The sequence below is a fragment of the Podarcis gaigeae genome, assembly GCF_964106915.1.
Source record: "Podarcis gaigeae genome assembly, chromosome: 18".
In the NCBI taxonomy this organism is placed as follows: Eukaryota; Metazoa; Chordata; class Lepidosauria; order Squamata; family Lacertidae; genus Podarcis; species Podarcis gaigeae.
This window is the reverse complement of record NC_139696.1, coordinates 7,682,702-7,703,597: the sequence shown is the minus strand read 5'-3', so window position 1 is coordinate 7,703,597 and position 20,896 is coordinate 7,682,702. Positions and strand designations below refer to the sequence as shown.

General features: G+C 44.5%; 2 protein-coding genes across 3 annotated transcripts in view; one reads left to right on the top strand and one right to left on the bottom strand.

Annotated features, from left to right (window-relative positions):
- The window catches only part of MAP2K2 (mitogen-activated protein kinase kinase 2), a 41,863-nt gene extending 36,530 nt beyond the window's left edge, over positions 1-5,333 (top strand). Inside the window, exons 11-12 of one of the 2 annotated variants that reach the window (XR_014559732.1) lie at positions 1,121-4,226; positions 4,289-5,333. Coding sequence is in view for 1 of the 2 variants with exons in the window: in XM_083720616.1 (XP_083576742.1) it covers positions 1,121-1,231 (111 nt within the window). In the remaining variant the exon portion in view is untranslated. Of the gene's footprint in view, positions 1-1,120 lie in introns of both variants that reach the window. The other variant, XM_083720616.1, reaches the window with a different exon arrangement.
- The window catches only part of LOC310835758 (protein-lysine 6-oxidase-like), a 390,424-nt gene that overhangs the window by 124,523 nt on the left and 245,005 nt on the right, over positions 1-20,896 (bottom strand). Inside the window, exon 13 of the mRNA XM_083720714.1 lies at positions 8,317-8,702. The gene's annotated coding sequence lies outside the window, so the exon portion shown is untranslated. The remainder of the gene's footprint in view (positions 1-8,316; positions 8,703-20,896) is intronic.

Sequence of the window (20,896 nt, the reverse complement as noted above, 5' to 3'; positions counted from 1 at the left end):
AATGTTGCCAAGGGCCGCCAGAAAGACCTTGAGGGCTAGAAGCTTCCCTAGCTGATTTGGCAAAGACCTGGGTATGCATGAACGTCTGCCCATATTTATTTATTTATTTGTTCATGAAATCTCTGCCCTGGGCGTTTCCTCCCAAAGGAGCCCAGGGTGGCAAACGTCAGGATGTTTAAACAGTGCCATTGTAAATAAATAAACAACTTTCATTACGATAGGATTACTGTATTTTTCGCTCTATAAGACACACTTTCCCCCTCCTAAAAAGTAAGGGGAAATGTGTGTGCGTCTTACGGAGCGAATGCAGGCGGGAGGCTCTGCTCAGCGCTCCCTTTAAAGGGAGAAGGGCTGCTCTTCTCCCTCCTCAGGGAAAAGCCCCCTAGAGCCACACACACACACTCTGCACACACTCTTTAAAGGGAGCGCAGCTCTTGGGGGATGAAGGCTCCCACTGCCCGGGAGAGGCTGTGCGCGGCAATCCCATAAGCCAGGACAGCCAGCTGTGATCACTGTGCTGTGATCCCGCTGGCTGTCCTGGCTTCTGGGATTCAGAATATTTTTTTTCTTGTTTTCCTCTTCCAAAAACTAGGTGTGTCTTATGGCCGGGTGCGTCTTGCAGAGCAAAAAATACGGTACTTAAATTCATCGGTTGCCTTTTTTTAAAACCATGGGGTAACACAACCTAACAATAGATGAACACCGAAACTGGAACAAAAGAAACATCTAAAAAGACGGTCCTGGTTTGTTTGTTTTTTAAAAGGTGTGATTGAAACGTCCCACCCACCCATATACCCAAGCAAAACGCAGATAGCTAGGAGCCCAAGGCTTGGCGGAAAGGAAATGTTTTTTTGCCGGGCCTCTGTGTAATTATGGTGCCGCGCAAGCCTCCCCAGGGAGAGTATTCCACAAGCAGGGAGCCACCACTGAAAAAGCCCGTTCTCATGTTGCCACCCTAGAGGGAATAATAATAATAATAATAATAATAATAATAATAATAATAATAATAATAATAATATCTGAAAACATACTATGCCTTATAACGTAGGCAGAGCGTTGCGAAGAGGTTTCCAAGTGTATGTTTCGATGTTCATGCCTCCTTTCCCCCCTCCTTTTCCAGAATCACGCCTTTATCAAGCGCTCCGAAGTGGAAGAGGTGGATTTCGCCGGCTGGCTGTGTAAGACGCTGCGGTTGAACCAGCCCAGCACTCCCACCCGCACCGCCATGTGACCGCCAAGCAAGCCGCCGCCTTCTTCCCCTCTCCTCCTCCTCCTCCTCCTCTCGTGCATCTTGCTTGTCTGCTGTCGTCCGCCACCCTTCAGCAGAAGAAAAGAACCCGCCTCTCTCGGCCAGCCTCCCCTCCGCGATTTTTTATTTTTGGCTCCGGAACAGCTGCAGTTCAGAAGCTGCCCGGTCACCCAGACAGCGAGAGCAGAAAGCGGGCTTGCTTCACCCTCTTCCTGTTTCGTCGTTCAGCTCCATTCCTCTCCCCGCAGCCGAGTGTGGATCTCTTCAGAGCATCTGACTCTGGGCAAGGGATTGGGGAGGGGGCGGGTTGTGTACGGCAGCGGTGAACTGCTTTTTCCTTTTACATTTTGTGTCACCAGTTCTGGGGGAAAGGGACAGGCTGTGCCTTCTTTCCTTTCTTTCTGTGCACCAGCTTCCTGGGTGGGGGGCCTAAGAGGCGCAGGCAGGCTTGCCGGACGGGTGCTGCAGATGGGTGGAGACACGTGGGGCAGCTTGGGCGGAAGCCGGCCGATTAGCCAACGGAGCAGCGTGGCAGCTTCACCGACCTGGGCTCGGGTCCTTCCTAGAGCCTGCAAGAGGACCGTGCGGTTTTAAGGAAGTTTGTGTTGGGTGGTTGAGAAGCTAGCAGTCAATTCCTTCCCATTCTCCTCCTCCTCCTCTTCCCCTCCCCACGGTTTCTGCATTCAGTTTCTTTACAAGAGAAGTTTTTAGTTCAACTTGCCCTCTCTTTGTGTTTGTGGGAGAGGGAACGTCCACGGCTTCAAGGCAAAGGTGGAACCGACTTCGTGTGTGTGTGTGTGTGTAATTTTTACGTACAAATGCAACACGCGCACCAGGGGGTTGTATCCGGCGCTAGTCGTGTTTGGCGTAGACCCGCTGAAATTAGCGGACATGCCCATTTTGTGTGCCTGCGTTTCGGTGGGTCTGTTCTGGGTTGGGCCTTGCTGGATGCAGCCCCACCCGTGCCCTGTGGAAATTGTGTCATCATTATAAATCATGTAGAATTATTTTTTTTGGGGGGGGAGCAGTCCACGCGCTGCTTCTCCAAAGACGTGACGGTTTTAAAGCCATCTCCTTCCAGTCTTAACAGAGTGCTTTATTTCTGAAATCAATGTGCACTAACTCGCCGAAGTAGAGGATGGAGGTCAGTAGTCCTCTGCGGGTATTTACTGGAGAAGAATCACAGCTGCTAATTCTTGACGGCGGAGGGGCCACTCCAGCGCATGCTCAGTGTGTGTTATTCCTCGGGCCTTGTAGCGGAGGCATCGCTCTCCCGATAAAGGTGTCGTCGGTTTCTGCCTTCTTGGTACTGGCGTTGCTACGTCTCTGTGTCCGAGAGTGTGAGATTTAATGGTGAAAGAGTCCTCTGCTGCAATTGGATGCTTCTCGGTGTCTTGTTGATGCTGCTGCCCTCCCTAGCTCAGAGGAGCCCTCACCTCTGAAGCAGGTGAACTGGGAAAAAAAAAGCTGTTGGCGGTGGTTAGGCTGCCTCTCTCCCCTCCTGCCCCCCCAGTCCTTCTGCTGCATCTCATCCCCAATCTTAACAGATCCTTCTTTAAACTTCCATCGCGCTCTCTCTCTCTCTCTCTCTCTCTCTCTCTCTCTCTCTCTCTCTCTCTCTCAAACTCCTCCCCGCTTCTTTCATTTCCAGTTAATTCCTTTACCATTATTGGCTTTTAGCTGTCCAGGTAACTGAAAGGGAATGTATGAGCGAGACCCAATACACACTTGCCCTACAGCCCATTTTCTTTCTTTTTTTAAAAAAAAAAGCATAAAAAGGAGGGTCAGGTGCTTCAAAGTTCTCCAGCACCTCGCGGTCGATAAGGTTTTGTTCTCTTCAAATACCGGGCCCTCTGTCATTCTGGGAAGTGTGGGAATCTGCGTCCAGCCGGCCATCGTGCCCAACTCACACCCCTTCCAATTCCAGCAGGTCAGGAAGCCACAGCTGCGTGGCTGAACCAGGTGGAGTCCCCAAACCAGGGCTTGCTGAGGGTGATGTCAAAGAGGCGCTGGCCATGTTCCGTCCTTGCTTGGGTTTGCGCCTTGGGATGCAGGACTTGGTGCAGGCCGAAGCAAGCCGCGGGTGGGCTGACGGGCGAGTCACTCGGCCACAACGGAAGCCGGGAACTCGCAATGGTACCACCGCTTTCCTGTTAGCTCACCTTGCTAGGAACCCTACAAAAAAGCCCATCTAAGGCGAAGCTGCTTTTAAAAGACGCAGCTGCCTTGAGCTCCCTGACACAAGGGATTAAGTTCTCCCCAGCCTGTCTTGGCACTTGCCTCGAAAGGTGGCAGAGCCGGTGGATATTTTGGAACCCGTGCATGGCACGACCAGCTGGCATGGTTGCCAAGGGCTTTGGGGGAGAGAAAGGCCCAGTTCGGCGACCGAATGCCTGCCTTCAGGAGTCTGCACCATAATGTCTCCCAACATCTCCCAGAGCGTCTCCGTGGGGGTGGGGGAACTTTGTGGAATGCCTACCCTTGGGGGGGGGAAAGAGATTTTGGAATGCCTTTTCAAAATTTCCAAAGGTTATTGGGTTGCTAAGAGCAAAAGGCTCACCTCTATTGGCAGTGCAACCTTAAATACCTGCAGCTGCAGAGATATATACACAGAACAACCTTTAGCCACAAGTCGGAGGCTGCGCCGTGCAAGCGCAATTCTTGACTCGGGTGAACTGGGCTGGTTTCTTGCATTCAGGACTTAGTGGGGCAAGGTGCTTTTTCTCTCCAAAGAAATCCCCCACCCCCCTCAAAAAAAAATAATTCACTCTTCTCCTACCAAACTCTCCTCACATACTCATTTTTGCTTTCAAGGGTCTGCAAACTCCCTTCTGTTTCTCGGTGGCTTGTCTGCGAAGGATATTTTCAGTATCAGTGCTTTCCATTGATTCCCACCCGATTTGCAGGGCAAAGATGTAAGCTTTGTGCAAAACGTTCGAGGGAAAGTAACGGAGCCCTTGTGTGTCTCTTTGCTGCCGTGAGTTTTTCTTCGCTGCCCTCTGCCTTGAGGTAGATGGCATGGCTCACATCCTTCCCTAGGTGGTTCTTCTTCTCTCCCGCAGACACCCCCCCCCCGGACTGCTAGCATCTGATACGATCTAAAATGGGCGGCGAACAGGACCCCCACAAGCCGACGAAGACTGCTGGGAAGATAACCCAGGCCAGGGGAGAGGCCCTGCGTTCTTCCCCACTCCCCACTGATCCATGTTTTGCTGCTGATTGTGGATACGGAATATACTGGGTATGGAACGAAAAGCAAAATAAAAACGGACTGTGCATTTTATTTCCCCTTCTAAATAGTGTCAGTGACTCGGTCGTGGATTTGAAAAGAAACACAACATTTGGAAGGCGTTCCGCCCCCCCCCACCCCTTTTAACCTCGCAGTTGTTCTTATTTGGTGTGCTTTCTAAGCGAGACTGACCATGTCGTTGCTGTCTTCATGAAGTAGCAAGGGAGCAAGATGGGCGGATTCTCTTGTGGGGTGGAGATTTACTGCGTGTGTTTTCTCCCCCTAGAGCAGCTGGGGGGGACTTGCAAATTTTTGAAGAGGCCCCCTTAGCAGATCTATAGGCGACATTTCTTGAGTGGGGTGGTCAGGGAGGGGGCAGCCTTTTGTAACCCAAGTCTTTTTCCCCTCAAACTATAATTTGAAGTCCATTGCTGCAGCCAGATCTCCTCCACTTTGACACTGTCCGACAGCTGATTTAATTCCCCCCCCCTCACTCCAAGTGCAAACGTTAGTTTTATCAAATGGGGTAACTCCTGAGGATCTGAATGTATAATATTCAGTGTTTGAGTTAAAAGTTGTCAATGAACTAGTGGGATCATGTGATCTAATTACTGTACTTTTTTTCCCCCATAATGCTTATATATATCTGAACAGTGAGGCTTTTGCTGGGTGTGTGTGTGGGGGGGTGCATTTTACGGTTCAAAAAGATTTTTTTGGTTATGTTTCCTTTTACAGCTTTGGTTTCTTGGGGAAGGGGGTTTAAGAATGTGCTGAGCGTTTTGACGGTGCTTTTTTTTTTTTAAGAAACTATTTTCACCATGGGGAGATGAAATAAATGGCACTTTACATTAAGAAGCCTGGTGTCCTGTGGATTTTTGTTTGCAGCGCGTGATCCGAGAGGCAATTGATATTGGGCATAACATTGAATTGGATGCATGGAAAAGATTATGGAAGGAGGGTTTGAGATTTACAGGATGCATGGCTTTATAGGAAAACTTGCTAAAAATGATGTATAGATGGCATTTGACGCCAGTAAATGTATAGGAAAAAAGAAAGAAAATGTTGGAAATGTAAAAAGGCAGATGGCGACTATTTCCATATGTGGTTGGGAATCAGTTTATAATGAACTCAAAAAAATATTTAGATATACTTTCCCCAAAAGACCGGAAGCGTGTCTGTTAGGCTTAATAGGAACAGAAATTAAAATAGAAGATCAAAATTTGTTCATGTATGCTACAGCTGGCGCGAGGACCCTTCTGGCCCAAAGATGGAAAGTACAAGATATACCAACTATTCAGGAGTGGCAGGCGAAGTTGACAGAATATGCAGAACTTGCCAAACTGTCAGGGAGGATCCGGGACCAGGGAGATCAAAGATACTAAAATAACTGGAGTAAATTTATTGAATATTTAAAGAAGAATTGTAAAGAGGTCAAGACACTAGCAGGATTGACGTAATACCTCCAATGTATAATAGTACTAATATGAGAATGATGTGCGTGATGGAAAGAGGATAAATATACCAGTTGTGGGAAGGGAGGGGGGTCGCGACTCGGCAGAGTCAAAGGGAATGTATGGTGCTATTACAATTTGTTGGGAAAGAATATGTAAGGAAAACAATAAAAATTCACTTGGGAAAAAAAAGAGAGGCTGACGCGTCCCTCAACCAAGAGCCATCCAAAGGCCTCAGGTATGCTTTGTTTTGCAAAGTTTTTCTTAGTTTATCGCCTATTAGTACAGTGGTACCTCAGGTTACATACGCTTCAGGTTACAGGCTCCAGTAACCCAGAAATAGTACCTCGGGTTAAGAACTTTGCTTCAGGATGAGAACAGAAATTGTGCAGCGGCAGCGGGAGGCCCCATTAGCTAAAGTGGTGCTTCAGGTTAAGAACAGTTTCAGGTTAAGTACGGACCTCCAGAATGAATTAAATACTTAACCTGAGGTACCACCGTATAAAAAATCCTCTAAGGACAGCTTTGCTGGCATCCCAAACGATCTAAGTCAGTCTCCTTATTTAAATTGAAATCGAAAAATTATTTTAAAGTCTTCATTTTATGGATCAATGGTCTAGTTAGACAGCAAAATTTGTGTTAAATTGCTGTTTTAGGGGGTGTTTTTCATCATCTGGTATGGATCAATCCACTTTCCATTACTTTCAATGGGAAAGTCCAGGTTAAGAATGCTTCAGGTTAAGAACGGACTTTCAGAACCAATTAAGTACTTAACCTGAGGTACCACTGTACAGCAAAAAAATGGGTAAACACAACCCACCATTGTAAATAATAATAATAATAATAATAATAATAATAATAATAATAATAATAATAATAATTTTATACCCCGCCCTTCCCGGTTCAGGAAACTGGGCTCAGGGTGGCTAACAACAAATTTAAAACACTTAATCGATGCTACAAAAACCCCCCAAAAAACCCAGCATAAAATACGATATAAAGCGTAAATAACAATAAAATCAAAAATCAATTTAGGGGGAAAATCCATCCAATAAACATCAGATGATCAGCAGGGCTAGCTGGCTAAATTAGTCCCACTTGGGCCAGCGAGGAGACCAGGGGAGAATTAGCTGTGGGGTCTCAGAGCGGGTGATCTTCATAAAAGGGGAGGGGGAGGGAAGAGAAGGGAATTAGGAGACCAGGCTAAGTTCAAATTGAAAGCCAGGCGAAATAGTTCTGTCTTACAGGCCCTGCGGAAGGAAGTTAAATCCTGCAGGGCCCTGGTCTCATTGGACAGAGCATTCCACCAGGTCGGAGCCATCACTGAGAAGGCCCTGGCCCTGGTGGAGGATAGTCTGACTTCCTTAGATAGCAACGAACATTAAGGCCGTAACACCAGCATACAAAAATCAGCATGGAACAGTTGGAAGCTTCTTTGTAATAAGTCAAACTAGCTCAGCACAGTCATTCCTTGGAAGTCGAACGGAATCTGTTCCAGAAGTCCGTCCAACTTCCAAAACATTCAGAAACCAAAGCACGGCGGCTTCTTTTTTTTAAATGATATTTATTAGAAATTTTCAAAAATTACAGAGAAAGAAAAAAGAAGAAAACATACATAACAATACATAAAAAAGAGAAAAAAAAACATAAAAGCCAATACAACAATAACAATAAAGACACACATCCAGTATTCCATATATTTATCTTTCATTTACTTGTTTCATCGACCTCCTCACACCTCCCTTTTTGTATTCTAGTTTAGTTATTTATTTCAGCAAATTCTTTCCATCTTTCTCAATTTTTATTGAGTAGTTTGTCTTAACAGTCTAACCTATTAACTAACTCAGCAAAACCTTTCCATCTTTCACTATATGCTGTCATTCAGTGTACCTTAGTTTATTTTAACCTTATATTACCATAAAATACCTTAAAGCTTAAAACTTTATATTTGTTTGTACATAATTCCTTATATCATTTCTACTAAAGCCAAATATTTTCATTCCAACATTTTCCCTAATACTCATTAATTTTACACTAACACTACCAAAGCACAGCTTCCAGTTGGCTGCAGGAAACTCCTTTTGCAAGTCCACCACACATGAAAGAACATTCCCTCCAAATCTTTGCATCTCCAGCACTTGCCATATTTTTCTGTCCATAAGACACCCCCATGTATAAGACACCCCCTATTTTGTGGGACTCAGATTCAAGAAAACGGGGGGGGGGGTACTATCAGTGTATAAGACGTCCCCTAATTTGGGACGTTATTTTTTAGGGGGGAAACCTAGTCTTATACACGGGAAAAATACGGTATCTGATTCCATCTTATGCATCTTAGCAAGCCTTGTTGTTGTTTAGTCGTCTAGTCATGTCTGTCTCTTCGTGACCCCCTGGACCAGAGCACGCCAGGCACTCCTGTCTTCCACTGCCTCCCGCAGTTTGGTCAAACTCATGCTGGTAGCTTCGAGAACACTGTCCCACCATCTCGTCCCCTGTCGTCCACTTCTCCTTGTGGCCTCCATCTTTCCCAACATCAGGGTCTTTTCCGGGGAGTCTTCTCTTCTCATGAGGTGGCCAAAGTACTGGAGCCTCAGCTTCAGGATCTGTCCTTCCAGTGAGCACTCAGGGCTGATTTCCTTCCGAATGGAGAGGTTTGATCTTCTTGCAGTCCATGGGACCCTCAAGAGTCTCCTCCAGCACCAGAATTCAAAAGCATCCATTCTTCTGCGATCAGCCTTCTTTATGGTCCAGCTCTCACTTCCATACATCACTGCTGTGAAAACCATAGCTTGAACTATACGGACCTTTGTTGGCAAGGTGATGTCTCTACTTTTTAAGATGCTGTCTAGGTTTGTCAAACCACCATGAGTTTGACCAAACTGCGGGAGGAAGTGGAAGACAGAAGTGCCTGGTGTGCTCTGGTCCAGGGGGTCACGAAGAGTCGGACACGATTAAACGACTAAACAACAACGACAAGACGCCCCCATGTATGAGACACCCCCTGTTTTGTGGGACTCAGGATTTAAGAAAATGGGGGGGACACTATCCGTGTATAAGACATCCCCTAATTTTTTTTTGGGGGGGGGGAAACAGTCTTATACACGGAAAAATATGGTATCCGATTCCGTCTTTTGCATCTTAGCAAGCCTACTCGGAGTTAGATAACATCTGCGAATCATTTTCAGGTAGTTTTTCACCTTCCGAATTTGTATTTCCATGTGTGTGTGTGTGTGTCCCCCCCCACCTACCCCAAAATCATTTGGATGACTTGAACCAAACACAAACCAAACTAGCTTCTTTTGCAAAGCGACGAAGATGGACTGGGATCACCGTAGTTCCTCTTTGAGATGCGCTTCTTAAGCTCTGCTTAAACGCTGCTCCACAACGGAGTACTTCCCTGCCCTTTGGCAGTGATGCTAAGGGATTATACTATATTTTACCTCCCATGATACTCAAAATCTACCTGACCCTTGCCAGGGGGTGGTAATCCAAAGATGTGGACTCAATTGTCCCTCTCCTCTTCATCAGGGGATGTTCCAAACCATGCTTAGGTGTGGCCATAGCTGTCAAGCGTCCCTTATGTGACGGGAAAGTCCCTTATCCCAGCGCCGTGTCCCGCTGCTGTCCCTTATTGATGATGTCCCTTAAATTTCCCGGGTTTCAAAGGAAGCAGCTCCTCTCCCTCCCTCCCTGCCGGCCAGGGAGGAGGGAGGCTCCAACTGGGTTGCTTGACTGCGTTGCTCACCCAGTAAGGAGTCTAAGAACGACTGGGGGGTGGAGCTTGCATGCCTTGTGCCGATCAAATCGGCCGCGTTGCCTGGGGACTCTCCTTTGCTCAGCGCTTCCCAGCGGAGAGGTGACGGTGGTTTTCCTTGCTGCATCCCCTTTGCCGGGTTGCTGCGCTGTGGGAACCACCGCTTGAGGCTTCGTTTGGCTGCTGGCTGGGCTTTCCACCTTTGGCTCGGAGGGGCTCAGAAGTCAAACATACCTGTGCTCTGAAAATCCCTTATTTTGGCTGCTGATCCCTTATTTCCGAGGCTGCTGGTCCCTTATTTTCAAATCTGTAATTTGACAGCTATGGGTGTGGCAACGGACTGGATGAGGTCCAGTAAGCCTAGACCAGCCTTTCTCAACCTGTGGGTCCCCAGATGTTGTTGAACTACAACTCCCATCACCCCTAACTAGCAAGTCCAGAGCTCAGGGATGATGGGAGTTGTAGTCCAACAACATCTGGGAACCCACAGGTTGAGAACCACTGAATAGGTATGCAAACTAAGGCCTGGGGGCTGGATCTGGCCCAATCGCCTTCTCAATCCAGCCTGCAGGCGGTCCAGGAATTAGCGTGTTTTTACATGAGTAGAATATGTCCTTTTATTTAAAATGCATCTCTGGGTTATTTGTGGGACGTAGGAATTCGTTCTTTTTTCTTCTTCAAAATACAGTCCGGCCCTCCACAAGGTCTGAGGGGAAGTGGACCGGCCCCCTGCTGAAAAACTTTGCTGACCCCTGGACTAGACTCAACCCAGGCAAGATGAAGGTGTTGCAGCTGGTGGATGCTTAATGAGCACAGATGATTATACATTCACCTTTCTTTTGACAAATGGAAAATTCCTCATTTCAATAAAGAATGGAGGGGGGAATTATAATTTATTTAGGAGACCACTGTAAGCGGATGAAAGCAGGGTTTTAATATCGCCTGTAATGTAACAAACCACTTTGGATAACACAGATACAAAATGTAGATTTAAGAAATAATATGCAGTTGAAAATGTTGACCATAAGACCCATGGAAAGAATGGTGGAAAGTCTCGCGATTCAGAGAAATCTCGATATACGAATGTGCATTTGGTATTGTTTTAAATTTGCATTTGGTATTGTGCATTTGGTATTGTTTAGCTAGCCCAGAGAAGTTCCCGTTTTTCTCTTGGGTGACTGCAGAATGCATTCCTGTCCTGATGTTCAACTATCCAAATTTGCAGGAAGTGGGGGGGGGGGGGAGACACATCGCCTTGCACCATTTGTGACCTTATCAGCTTTACGGCCTTTTAAATGTGTTTGGGTGGGTTACTGTCTTCTTGTTTTCATTTTAGCTATTTCATTTGTGCTTTGACCTTGTGAAACCACACGGAGACACTTTGCGATGAAGAGGCAGGACATAAGTGTCGTCATTACCTTTCCTGCCCTGACCTGGCCACAGTGATCCATGCGACGGTCACCTCCAGGCTTGACTACTGTAATTCGCTCTACGCAGGGCTGCCCTTGAAGCTGTCCCAGAAACTCCAGCGGGTGCAGAATGCTGCAGCGAGGCTCCTCACGGGGTCCCTGCCATGGGAGCATATTCACCCAGTGCTTTTCCAGCTGCACTGGCTCCAGGTGGAGTACAGGGTCAGATTTAAGGTGCTCATTTTGACCTTTAAAGCCCTATATAGCCTAGGACCCTCGTACCTATGGGACCGCCTCTCCTGGTATGCCCCACGGAGAGACTCAAGGTCCATAAATAGCAACACCCTAGTGGTCCCAGGCCCTAAGGAAGTTAGATTGGCTTCAACCAGAGCCAGGGCCTTTTCAGCACTGGCCCCAGCCTGGTGGAACGCTCTGCCTCATGAGACCAGGGCCCTGCAGGATCTGATTTCTTTCCGCAGGGCCTGTAAGACAGAGTTGTTCCGCCTGGCCTTTGGCTGGAGCCAATTTGATTCCCTCCCCCTCTTTCTTTTTTCTTTTCCTTTCTCCTCCTGCGATGAGGCTACATTTTAATATTTTAATGTTTCAATATTTTAATTTTGTTTTTAAGTTGTATTCATTCAACGTTGTTTTTATTATTGCCTGTTAGCCGCCCTGAGCCCGGCCTTGGCTGGGGAGGGTTGGGTATAAATAAATAAATAAATAAATAAATAAATAAATAATAATAATAATATGCAAGAACCTGCAAGTAACTGGGCTGTTCAATCCCAGACAATTTCTGGGTTGTGGATTTGAGCCCCACATTAGGCAAAATTTCTGCATTGCAGGGTCAGGTTCAAGGTGCTGGTCTTGACCTTTAAAGCCCTTTGTGGCTTAGGGTCCTCATATTTACGGGACCCCCCTTCATGGATCACTACCTTGCCGTGGCGAAGGGGCTTGAATAACTCAGAGAAGCTATGAACTATGCTGCGCAGGGCCACCCACGATGGACAGGTCATAGTGGAGACTTCTGACCAAACGTGATCCACCTGGAGCAGGAACCGGCATGCCACTCCAGTATCCATGCCAAGAAAACTCCATGGACAAAGACAACAGGCATATAAAAGTTATGACGCTGGAAGATGAGCCCCTCAGGTCGGAAGGCGTCCAACATACTACTGAGGAAGAGCGGAGGATAAGTACAAGTAGATTCAGAGCTGTTGAAGCGGCTGGGCCAAAGCCGAAAGAACGCTCAGTTGCCGACAAAGGTCCGATAAGTGATGACAAACCTAGACAGCATCTTAAAAAGCAGAGACATCACCCTGCCAACAAAGGTCCGTATAGTTAAAGCTATGGTTTTCCCAGCAGTGGTCCCATCACCTCCTGGCAACTAGAAGGGGAAGAAATGGAGGCAGGGAGACATTTTACTTTCTTCGGCTCCATGTTCACTGCAGTTGGTGACTGCAGCCACGTAATTAAAAGACGCCTGCTTCTTGGGAGAAAAGCAATGAAAAACCTGGACAGCATCTTAAAAAGTAGAGACATCACCTTGCCGACAAAGGTCCGTATAGTTCAAGATATGGTTCTCCCAGTAGTGATGTATGTAAGTGAGAGCTGGACCATAAAGAAGGCTGATCGCCAAAGAATGGATGCTTTTGAATTCTGGTGCTGGAGGAGACTCTTTTTTTTTTTTTCCCAATTGAATTTTTATTATTAAACATAGTACATCGAACATAACACAGAACAAAACAACAACAACAGCAACAACAAAAAATATATAATAATTTCTTATTGTTTTCCTAACTTCTTTCTCTTTTGAACTTCCCTCAGCTGTCCCGTAAATCATCCGTGTTCATCACATTCTTTACGCATTCCTCAAACTTGTATTGACATTATTTATCTCTTTTCCTCCTATTCCCTTTAGACAATACTTGCTGCTTTTTTACAGTGCTTCTTTGAATCCCTTAAGCGTCATCTGTCCTTTACTTATACTATCCAGATACTCTACAAATTTCTCCCAGTCCCCGATGAACTTTTGGTCTCTTAAGTATCTGATCTTCCCTGTCATTTTATCTAGCTCTACATACTCTAGCAATTTTGTTCTCCAGTCTTCTACCGTCGGTATATCCTGTTGTCTCCATCTCTGGGCCAATACCATTCTTGCAGCCGTAATTGCGTATCTAAAAAATTTACAGTCCTCTCTTTTAATCTCCTTTCCCACCATTCCTAACAAAAAGACCTCTGGCTCCTTCCTAAACGTATATTTTAAAATCTTCTTTAACTCATTATATATTTTTTCCCAGAAGTCTTTCACCTTCCCGCAGCCCCACCACATGTGATAAAACGTGCCCTCCTTATCCTTACACTTCCAGCACCTATTGCATGTCTTATACATCTTCGCCAATTTCACCGGTGTCATATACCATCTATAGAACATTTTCATCGTGTTCTCTTTTAACGTCATACATGCAGTGAATTTTAAACCCTCTTTCCATAGTTTTTCCCATTCTTCGAATTCTATATTATGGCCCACATCCTTTGCCCAACTGATCATTACCGACTTAACCTCTTCGTCTGCCAGATTCCAGTCTAGCAGCATTTTGTACACTTTAGATAGATTTTTCATATCATTATTTATAACCTCTTTCTGAAATATCGATTCCTTCTCCATAAAACCTCGCTCTTTACCGTCTTTTTTAAACACCTCATTCATTTGGAAATAGAGCATCCAATCATCTACATATTCTTTCACCTGCTCATACGATTTTATTTTCCACTTTCCCCCTTCTTTATATAACAGTTGATCATATGTTATCCACCTATTTCCCCTATTTGGTCTCTTTATGCTCTTTACTTCTAGGGGTGATAGCCAGCGTGGTGTTCTAGGCTCTAGCAGATTTTTATATCTGTCCCATACTTCAATTAAGGGGCCTCGAAAGATGTGGTTTTCAAAGCCCTTGTGGGCTCTCTTTTTTTCGTGCCATAGGTAGGCGTGCCACCCAAATCTATTGTTGAATCCCTCTAGATCCAGCAACTCGTTATTCTCCAATTTAATCCACTCTTTCGTCCAGCAAAGACAAGAGGCCTCGTAATATAGCTTTAGATCCGGCAGGGCAAAGCCGCCTCTTTCTTTTAAATCTGTTAGCAACTTAAATTTGATTCTCGGCTTTTTGCCCTGCCATATGTATTTCGAGATCACTCTTCTCCACTCCCTAAAGATCTTACTTCCCTTAATAATAGGGATAGTCTGAAATAAGAATAATATCTTGGGGAGCACATTCATTTTGATAGTAGAGATTCTTCCCCAAAATGACAACTTCAGTTTTCCCCACATCTCTAAGTCCTTTTTGATTCCCTTCCAGGCTGGTTCATAATTGTTTTTATATAGGTCTATGTTTTTGGGGGTTATCCAAATACCCAGGTATTTTACCTTCTTAACCACTTCTATTTGGGTTTGTAGTTGTAATGCTTCTATTTGTTCTTGATCCATATTCTTAACCATCATTTTTGTTTTATTCTTATTAAGTTTGAAGCCTGCCAAATTTCCAAACTGTTCCATTTCCTCCAAAACTGCTTTTATCGTACTTATTGGTTCCTCAATCATTATAACCAAGTCATCTGCGAATGCTTTGATCTTGTATTCGTTCTGGCCGATTGTCACTCCCTTTATAATCTTGTTTTGTCTAATCGAGTTCAAAAGAACCTCTAAGGCCGTTATAAAAAGTAACGGCGAGAGAGGGCATCCCTGTCTCGTTCCCTTTTGTATCCTTATTTCTTCCGTGGCCGTGTTATTTATAATCAGTTTGGCTTTCTGTTCTGTATAGATAGCTCTTACTCCATTAAGAAAATCCTTGCCTAACTCCATATGTTCCAAATTCTTCAGCATAAAGTCCCATCTTATATTGTCGAATGCCTTCTCGGCATCGACGAACATCATTACAGCTCTTTTATCAATCCTGTCAGACAGATATTCCATCATATTAACTATATTTCTTATATTGTCTTTCATCTGTCTGTTGGGTAAAAAGCCGGTCTGGTCTTTATGTATGATTTCTACCAGGATCTTTTTCAACCTCTTTGCAAGGATTGCAGCGAATATCTTGTAATCTAAGTTTAGAAGTGAGATCGGCCTGTAATTTTTGACTTGGGTTAAATCTGAGTCCTGTTTTGGAATAAATGTAATGTACGCCTCCTTCCATGTTTCCGGGATCTCTCCTTCTTTCAGAATATTATTCATCACCTCCTTCAATGGTGTTATCAAAATTGGTTCCATTTCCTTATAATAACAGGCAGTGAATCCATCCGGCCCTGGGGCTTTCCCCCTCTTTAGCTCTTTAATCACCTCTTTTATCTCTGCTGCCTCAATTGGGGTATTCAGCTGCTCTCTTTTCCCATTCGGTATCATTTGTATCTTTTTCTCCTTCAGGTATCTCTCCACTTTCCTCGAGTTGTTTCTTTCTGAATTTTTATATAATCTTTGGTAATACTCCAAGAATCCCTTTCTAATCGCCTTCGGATTAGTAACCTCTTCTCCATCTATTATGATCTTATTTATTATGTTCTGTTCTTTCCTTTTTTTTAGTTGCCATGCTAGCCATTTTCCTGATTTATTTGCATATTCAAAATTTCTTTGTCTCAGCTTCTTTATATTCCACTCCACTTCTCTATTAATAATAGTGGCAAACTGTGCTTGTAAAATTTTGATCTTCTCTTTTATCTCCACGTTGTTTGGTTTCTTAATTAATTTTTGTTCATTATCCATAATTTGCTTCAAGATTTCTTTTTTCCCCTTCTCTCTATTTTTATTTTTGATTGAATTTTGTTGAATAAAAAAGCCTCTCATTACTGCCTTACTGGCATCCCAGACAACTTTATTCTTTGTACCTTTGTTGCAATTGTCTATAAAGTATTCTGATAATTCCTTTTGCGCTTTTTCCACTATTTTCTGGTCGTCTAGGAGATAATCTTTCATTCTCCATCTGTAGGTTCTTTCTTCGAAGCTTTTTAGTTCAAATTCTATTGGGTTATGGTCAGAGATTACTTTCGGTTGAATTTCTATCCGTTGGGTTCTTGATGTCAATTCACTCGAGATCCAGATCTGGTCAATCCTTGACATTGATTTATTCGGTTCGGAATAGTACGTAAATTGTTTATCTAGTGGGTGCTTAAGACGCCAAATGTCTATCAAATTGCAACTCTCAATCATTGAAAAAAAGGACTTTGGTAGTCTTCCCTCTTTGCTTTTACTTTCCCTACATCTGTCCATTTCTAATGAAGTCACTCCATTCATATCCCCCATGAGAATTATTTTCTGATCCAAATGTTCCAATAGTTTTTCCTCTAGCTCTTTGTAAAATTCTGTCTTATTTCCATTCGGTGCATAAACCCCAACAATAATCAGATTTTCTCCCTGCCAGTTGATTCGAACCGCAATCATCCTTCCCTCTTCATCCTTGAAAATTTGTTGTGCCTCAATTTGTTTCCTAATGTATAAAATCACTCCTCTTTTTTTCTCCTTATCTGACGCTATGAATTCATTTCCCAGTCTTTTATTGATTAAGATTCTTTTGTGTTTTCTTGCTACATGTGTCTCTTGTAGACATATGATATCTAAGTTCTTTCTTTTTATAAATTGTTCAATTCTGTTCCTTTTCTTTTTTTCGTTCATTCCATTTATGTTCCAATTCCAGATTTTTAACGCCATGATGTCTTATATGAGTGAGGTCTAATTATTTGCCTAGAAGTTGTCTGCCTCTTTTTCCTCTTCGTCTTCCTCTTCGTCCAATTCCTTTCTATTCTCCCCTTCCGCCTCCTCTGGTTTAAGTTGTCCTGGTGTTCTTCCCTCTGCTCCTTTAATTTCCTCCGGATCCACCTTCAGTTCTTTATATTTCCTCAGAAATTTCCCAGTATCCTCCGGATTTGTCAATCTATGTCTCTTGCCTCTATACATAAATGACATTCCTTCTGGGAATTCCCACCTAAATTCGATATTATTTCTCTTTAATGTCTGGGCCAACACTTTATAGGACTCTCTTCGTTTAAGCAATCTAATCGGTATATCTTTAAAGATGATTATGAAGTTCCCGTCCATATTCAATCTTTTTTCTCTATTCCTCTGCAGGATCCAATTTCTCATCTCTCTGTCCTTGAATGTGATCAGGCAGTCCCCTGTAAGTCTTTTTGCTTTAGTTGTTTTCGCTTTCATTCTAAATGCATTTTGGACCGCCTTTGCCATCTCTCCTGTAGGTAGCTCCAGCCATTTTGCCAGTTCTGTTATCAGTTTATCTTTAATATTTTCCCCCTGCGTCTCCGGCACCGCTCTAAGTCTTAAATTTACTTCCCTCATCCGAAGTTCGTTCATCGCTATGACATCCTTCATCTCTTCCTGCGCTTTGTTTAATTCCATCATTTCTGTTTTTAATTTCTCTTCTTCCCGTTTAACATCTTTCATTTCTAGTCTAGTCTTCTTCAGTCCCTCCTCTACCAATTGAGTCCTTCTAAGCACTTCTTTTATTTGCCCTTTCAGTTCGTTTACTGTTTCGTCTATTTTTTTATCCATTTTTCCAATTTTGTTGTCTACTTGCTCTAATTTAGCCTCTAAATTCTTTTCGCTCTGCTTAATTTCCGCAAACATTCTTAGAATTTCTGCCTTAAAGTCTGTCTCTTGTTTAGATCCTTTCCTCTCTACAGGTATCCCCCCCTCCGCTCCTTTCTTTGTTGGGTTTGACATTTTGTCTCAGTCTCAATAATACTCTCCCCACGCCAGCGAATCTCTGCCTAACCTTCTGCACTCAACCCTTTCCCCAAAGTTTATCAATTTGACCCTTTCACAATTATTTCACAGTTATTGACAGTTTTACAATTATTTTGATTTTAAGTAAACCTTATAACTTGTTTAACTTATATATATATCGTCAGAAATTCATATAAAGGTCCGCTTTGTAGTCTTCTTGCCTCCACTCAGGCTAGTCCTTTTATGGTAATGTTCTCTTAATAAGATCTTATCAAACGCGGAGGGAGGTATATATTTGAAATAACAATTTAACAACTAGTTCACCAAGTTCAGTTTGAGGGGGGTAAAGGGAGGGTGTTTCCAAACCCTCTTCCCTTCTAGAATAAAATAGTCCTGTTATCACTTCAGAAGATGCTGCTTGAGTACCTGCAAAACAGCCATGAAAGTCTGCATACAGCACGATACTCCGTCTGGGAGAAAAGTCCCCGTCTATATAAAGTAGTGAATGGGAGTAGAGAAAAAAAAAAGGAAGGAGAAAAAAAGAAAAGTCCTCTAGGTCTTCGTCTATACTTGTACAGCTTTACTCCCACTAAGGAGAGGAAAAGGGAGACGACGATAGATATACGTCCCCGTCAGTCTCCCCCCCCCCCAAGTTCGCACACTTAAACTCCCCAAACAGGAATGGAAAAAAGGAAAAAACCCCAAGTAGAAAAAAAAACAACACAATGTTGCTCAGACTTGTTCAAAGGTGCTCCGCTGAGGTGTCTGTACGTGACGCATGCGGTATCTGCAATGGCGTCGGAACCTTCTCTTCCGTTTCGCTGCCTTCTTATTACTGAGTACGGACAAGGAAGCGATCTTTTTTTTTTTTTTTTTTTTTATCTCTAACGCCCTCAGTTCACCCTGGACTTCAGCTAGAAACAATTAGTCTTCTGTTCCCCCTTTTACTATAACTGTATAAATAACGTTTTAACAAAGTTCCGACCAGGGGGAAAAAAACTTTCTCCGCTGGGGCGACTCACTTTCACTTTTCCCCGCTCTGCAAAGAACGCTGCGTCGGAGTTGACTTCGGCAGCCAGCTGAGCTCCGCAACTTCTCCTTTTTGCTCCGGGACTTCCTTGATTTTATAACTTCAAATTTCAGCTCATTCAGTACCGGATTTCTTCTAATTTGAGAGCGTAGCGCTTCCTTGGCAAGCTCGGGGCTTCGCTATCTGGAGGTAAGTAATGGCTTCCCTGGACCCGCGACACCGCTCCGCCGTTCTCCTCACTTCTTTTCGAAGCTACCTGACGGCCGGGCTGGCCACTCCTGGTCCGCTGGGATCCTGACCCTCTGGACTCCCACCAGTGGTTATACTGGGGGCCACCGCGCCCTGTAGCACCCCTTTTTCCTCCAAAATAGCCCGGGATTTCCCTCACGGAAGAATCCCCGCTTGCAACAAGATCGCGCTGCACCGGAAGTCTCACTGGAGGAGACTCTTGAGAGTCCCATGGACTGCAAGAAGATCCAACCTCTCCATTCTGAAGGAAATCAGCCCTGAGTGCTCACTGGAAGGACAGATCGTGAAGCTGAGGCTCCAAGACTTTGGCCACCTCATGAGAAGACTCTCTGGAAAAGACGCTGATGTTGGGAAAGATGGAGGGCACAAGGAGAAGCGGACGACAGGGGACGAGATGGTTGGACAGTTTTCTCAAGCGACCAGCATGAGTTTGACCCAACTGCAGGAGGCAGTGGAAGACAGAAGTGCCTGGCGTGCTCTGGTCCAGGGGGTCACCAAGAGTCGGACACGACTAAATAACAACAACAATTTACGGGGCCGCCTCTCCTGGTCTGCCCTGCAGAGGACCTTAATGTCCATAGATAACCATAGTTTAGAGGTCCCGGGCCCTAAGGAAGTCAGACTATCCTCCAACAGGGCCAGGGCCTTCTCAGTGACGGCTGCAACCTGGTGGAATGCTCTGTCCTTGCGGCTCTTAAAGGGAGCGCTGAGCACAGCCTCCCGCCTGCATTCGCTCCATAAGACGCACATACATTTCCCTTTAACTTTTTAGGAGGGGGAAAATGTGTCTTACAGAGCAAAAAATACGGTAATTTGCCAATCCACCACTGTAGGAACTATATCTCCCTTCCAGTTTTTCGCCACGAAGATCCTAGCAGCAGCCGTCGCATGTAGGAATTATTGTTTTCTTTTTTTTTCTCTTTTTTTAAAAATATTTTTATTAAGGATTTTCTTGTTTTACAGAAGTGTAGTGCCTCGTATTTTTTTCTTCTTCTTCCATGTAACGTTTTTACAAATCCGTTTCATTTGTTGAGGCATTAGGGGGAGAAGAAAACAGAAAGAAAAAAGAAAGGGGGGTGGGGAGAGGGAGGATGGATGGGGGTGGGGTCGGGTGGCGGTGTTTCTATTATGTTTAATGTATGTAGAGTTTGGTGTCAGCGTTGCTTGTGTTGTTCACTTGTGTTCCTTTGGTGGTGAGAGAGGTTGGGGTTGGCTTAGGGTGTGATTGTTTGTTTGTGATTGGCTGTGGTGATCTTTGTTTTCGTGTGTGAGTGAGGTGGGTGGGTGTTTTGGATAAGGTTAGCCATATTGATTTGTATGCTGTTGGTGGATTATTGTCATTGTCCTGTTGGGCTGTGTATGTGATAAAGGGGAGCCATACCGGGGTGAAGGCGTCTTCTTCTGTTTGTCCCCGTGTCAGTTTCAGTTTATTAGTTAATTTTTCTAGTAGGGCTGTTTCCCATACTATTTGGTACCATTGGTCCATGCTTACTCCTGACAGGTCTCTCCAGTGTCTGGTTATGATGTTTCTGGTTGCTGAGAGCAGGTGGGTTATAAGTTCTTTGTGGTGTAAATGGGCATTGTTGTCTTGGAAGATGTTTAGTAGGGCCAATTCTGGGGTGATGTCTATTACTTGCTTAGTTATTTTACATATTTCTTGTATGGCTGTTGTCCAGAATAGTTGAATTTTGGGACACTCCCACCACATGTGGAGGTATGTGCCTGAGGAGGTGCACCCTCTCCAGCATTTTGGTGAGGTTCCTGGGTGTATTAGCGCTAGTTTCCTTGGTGTTAG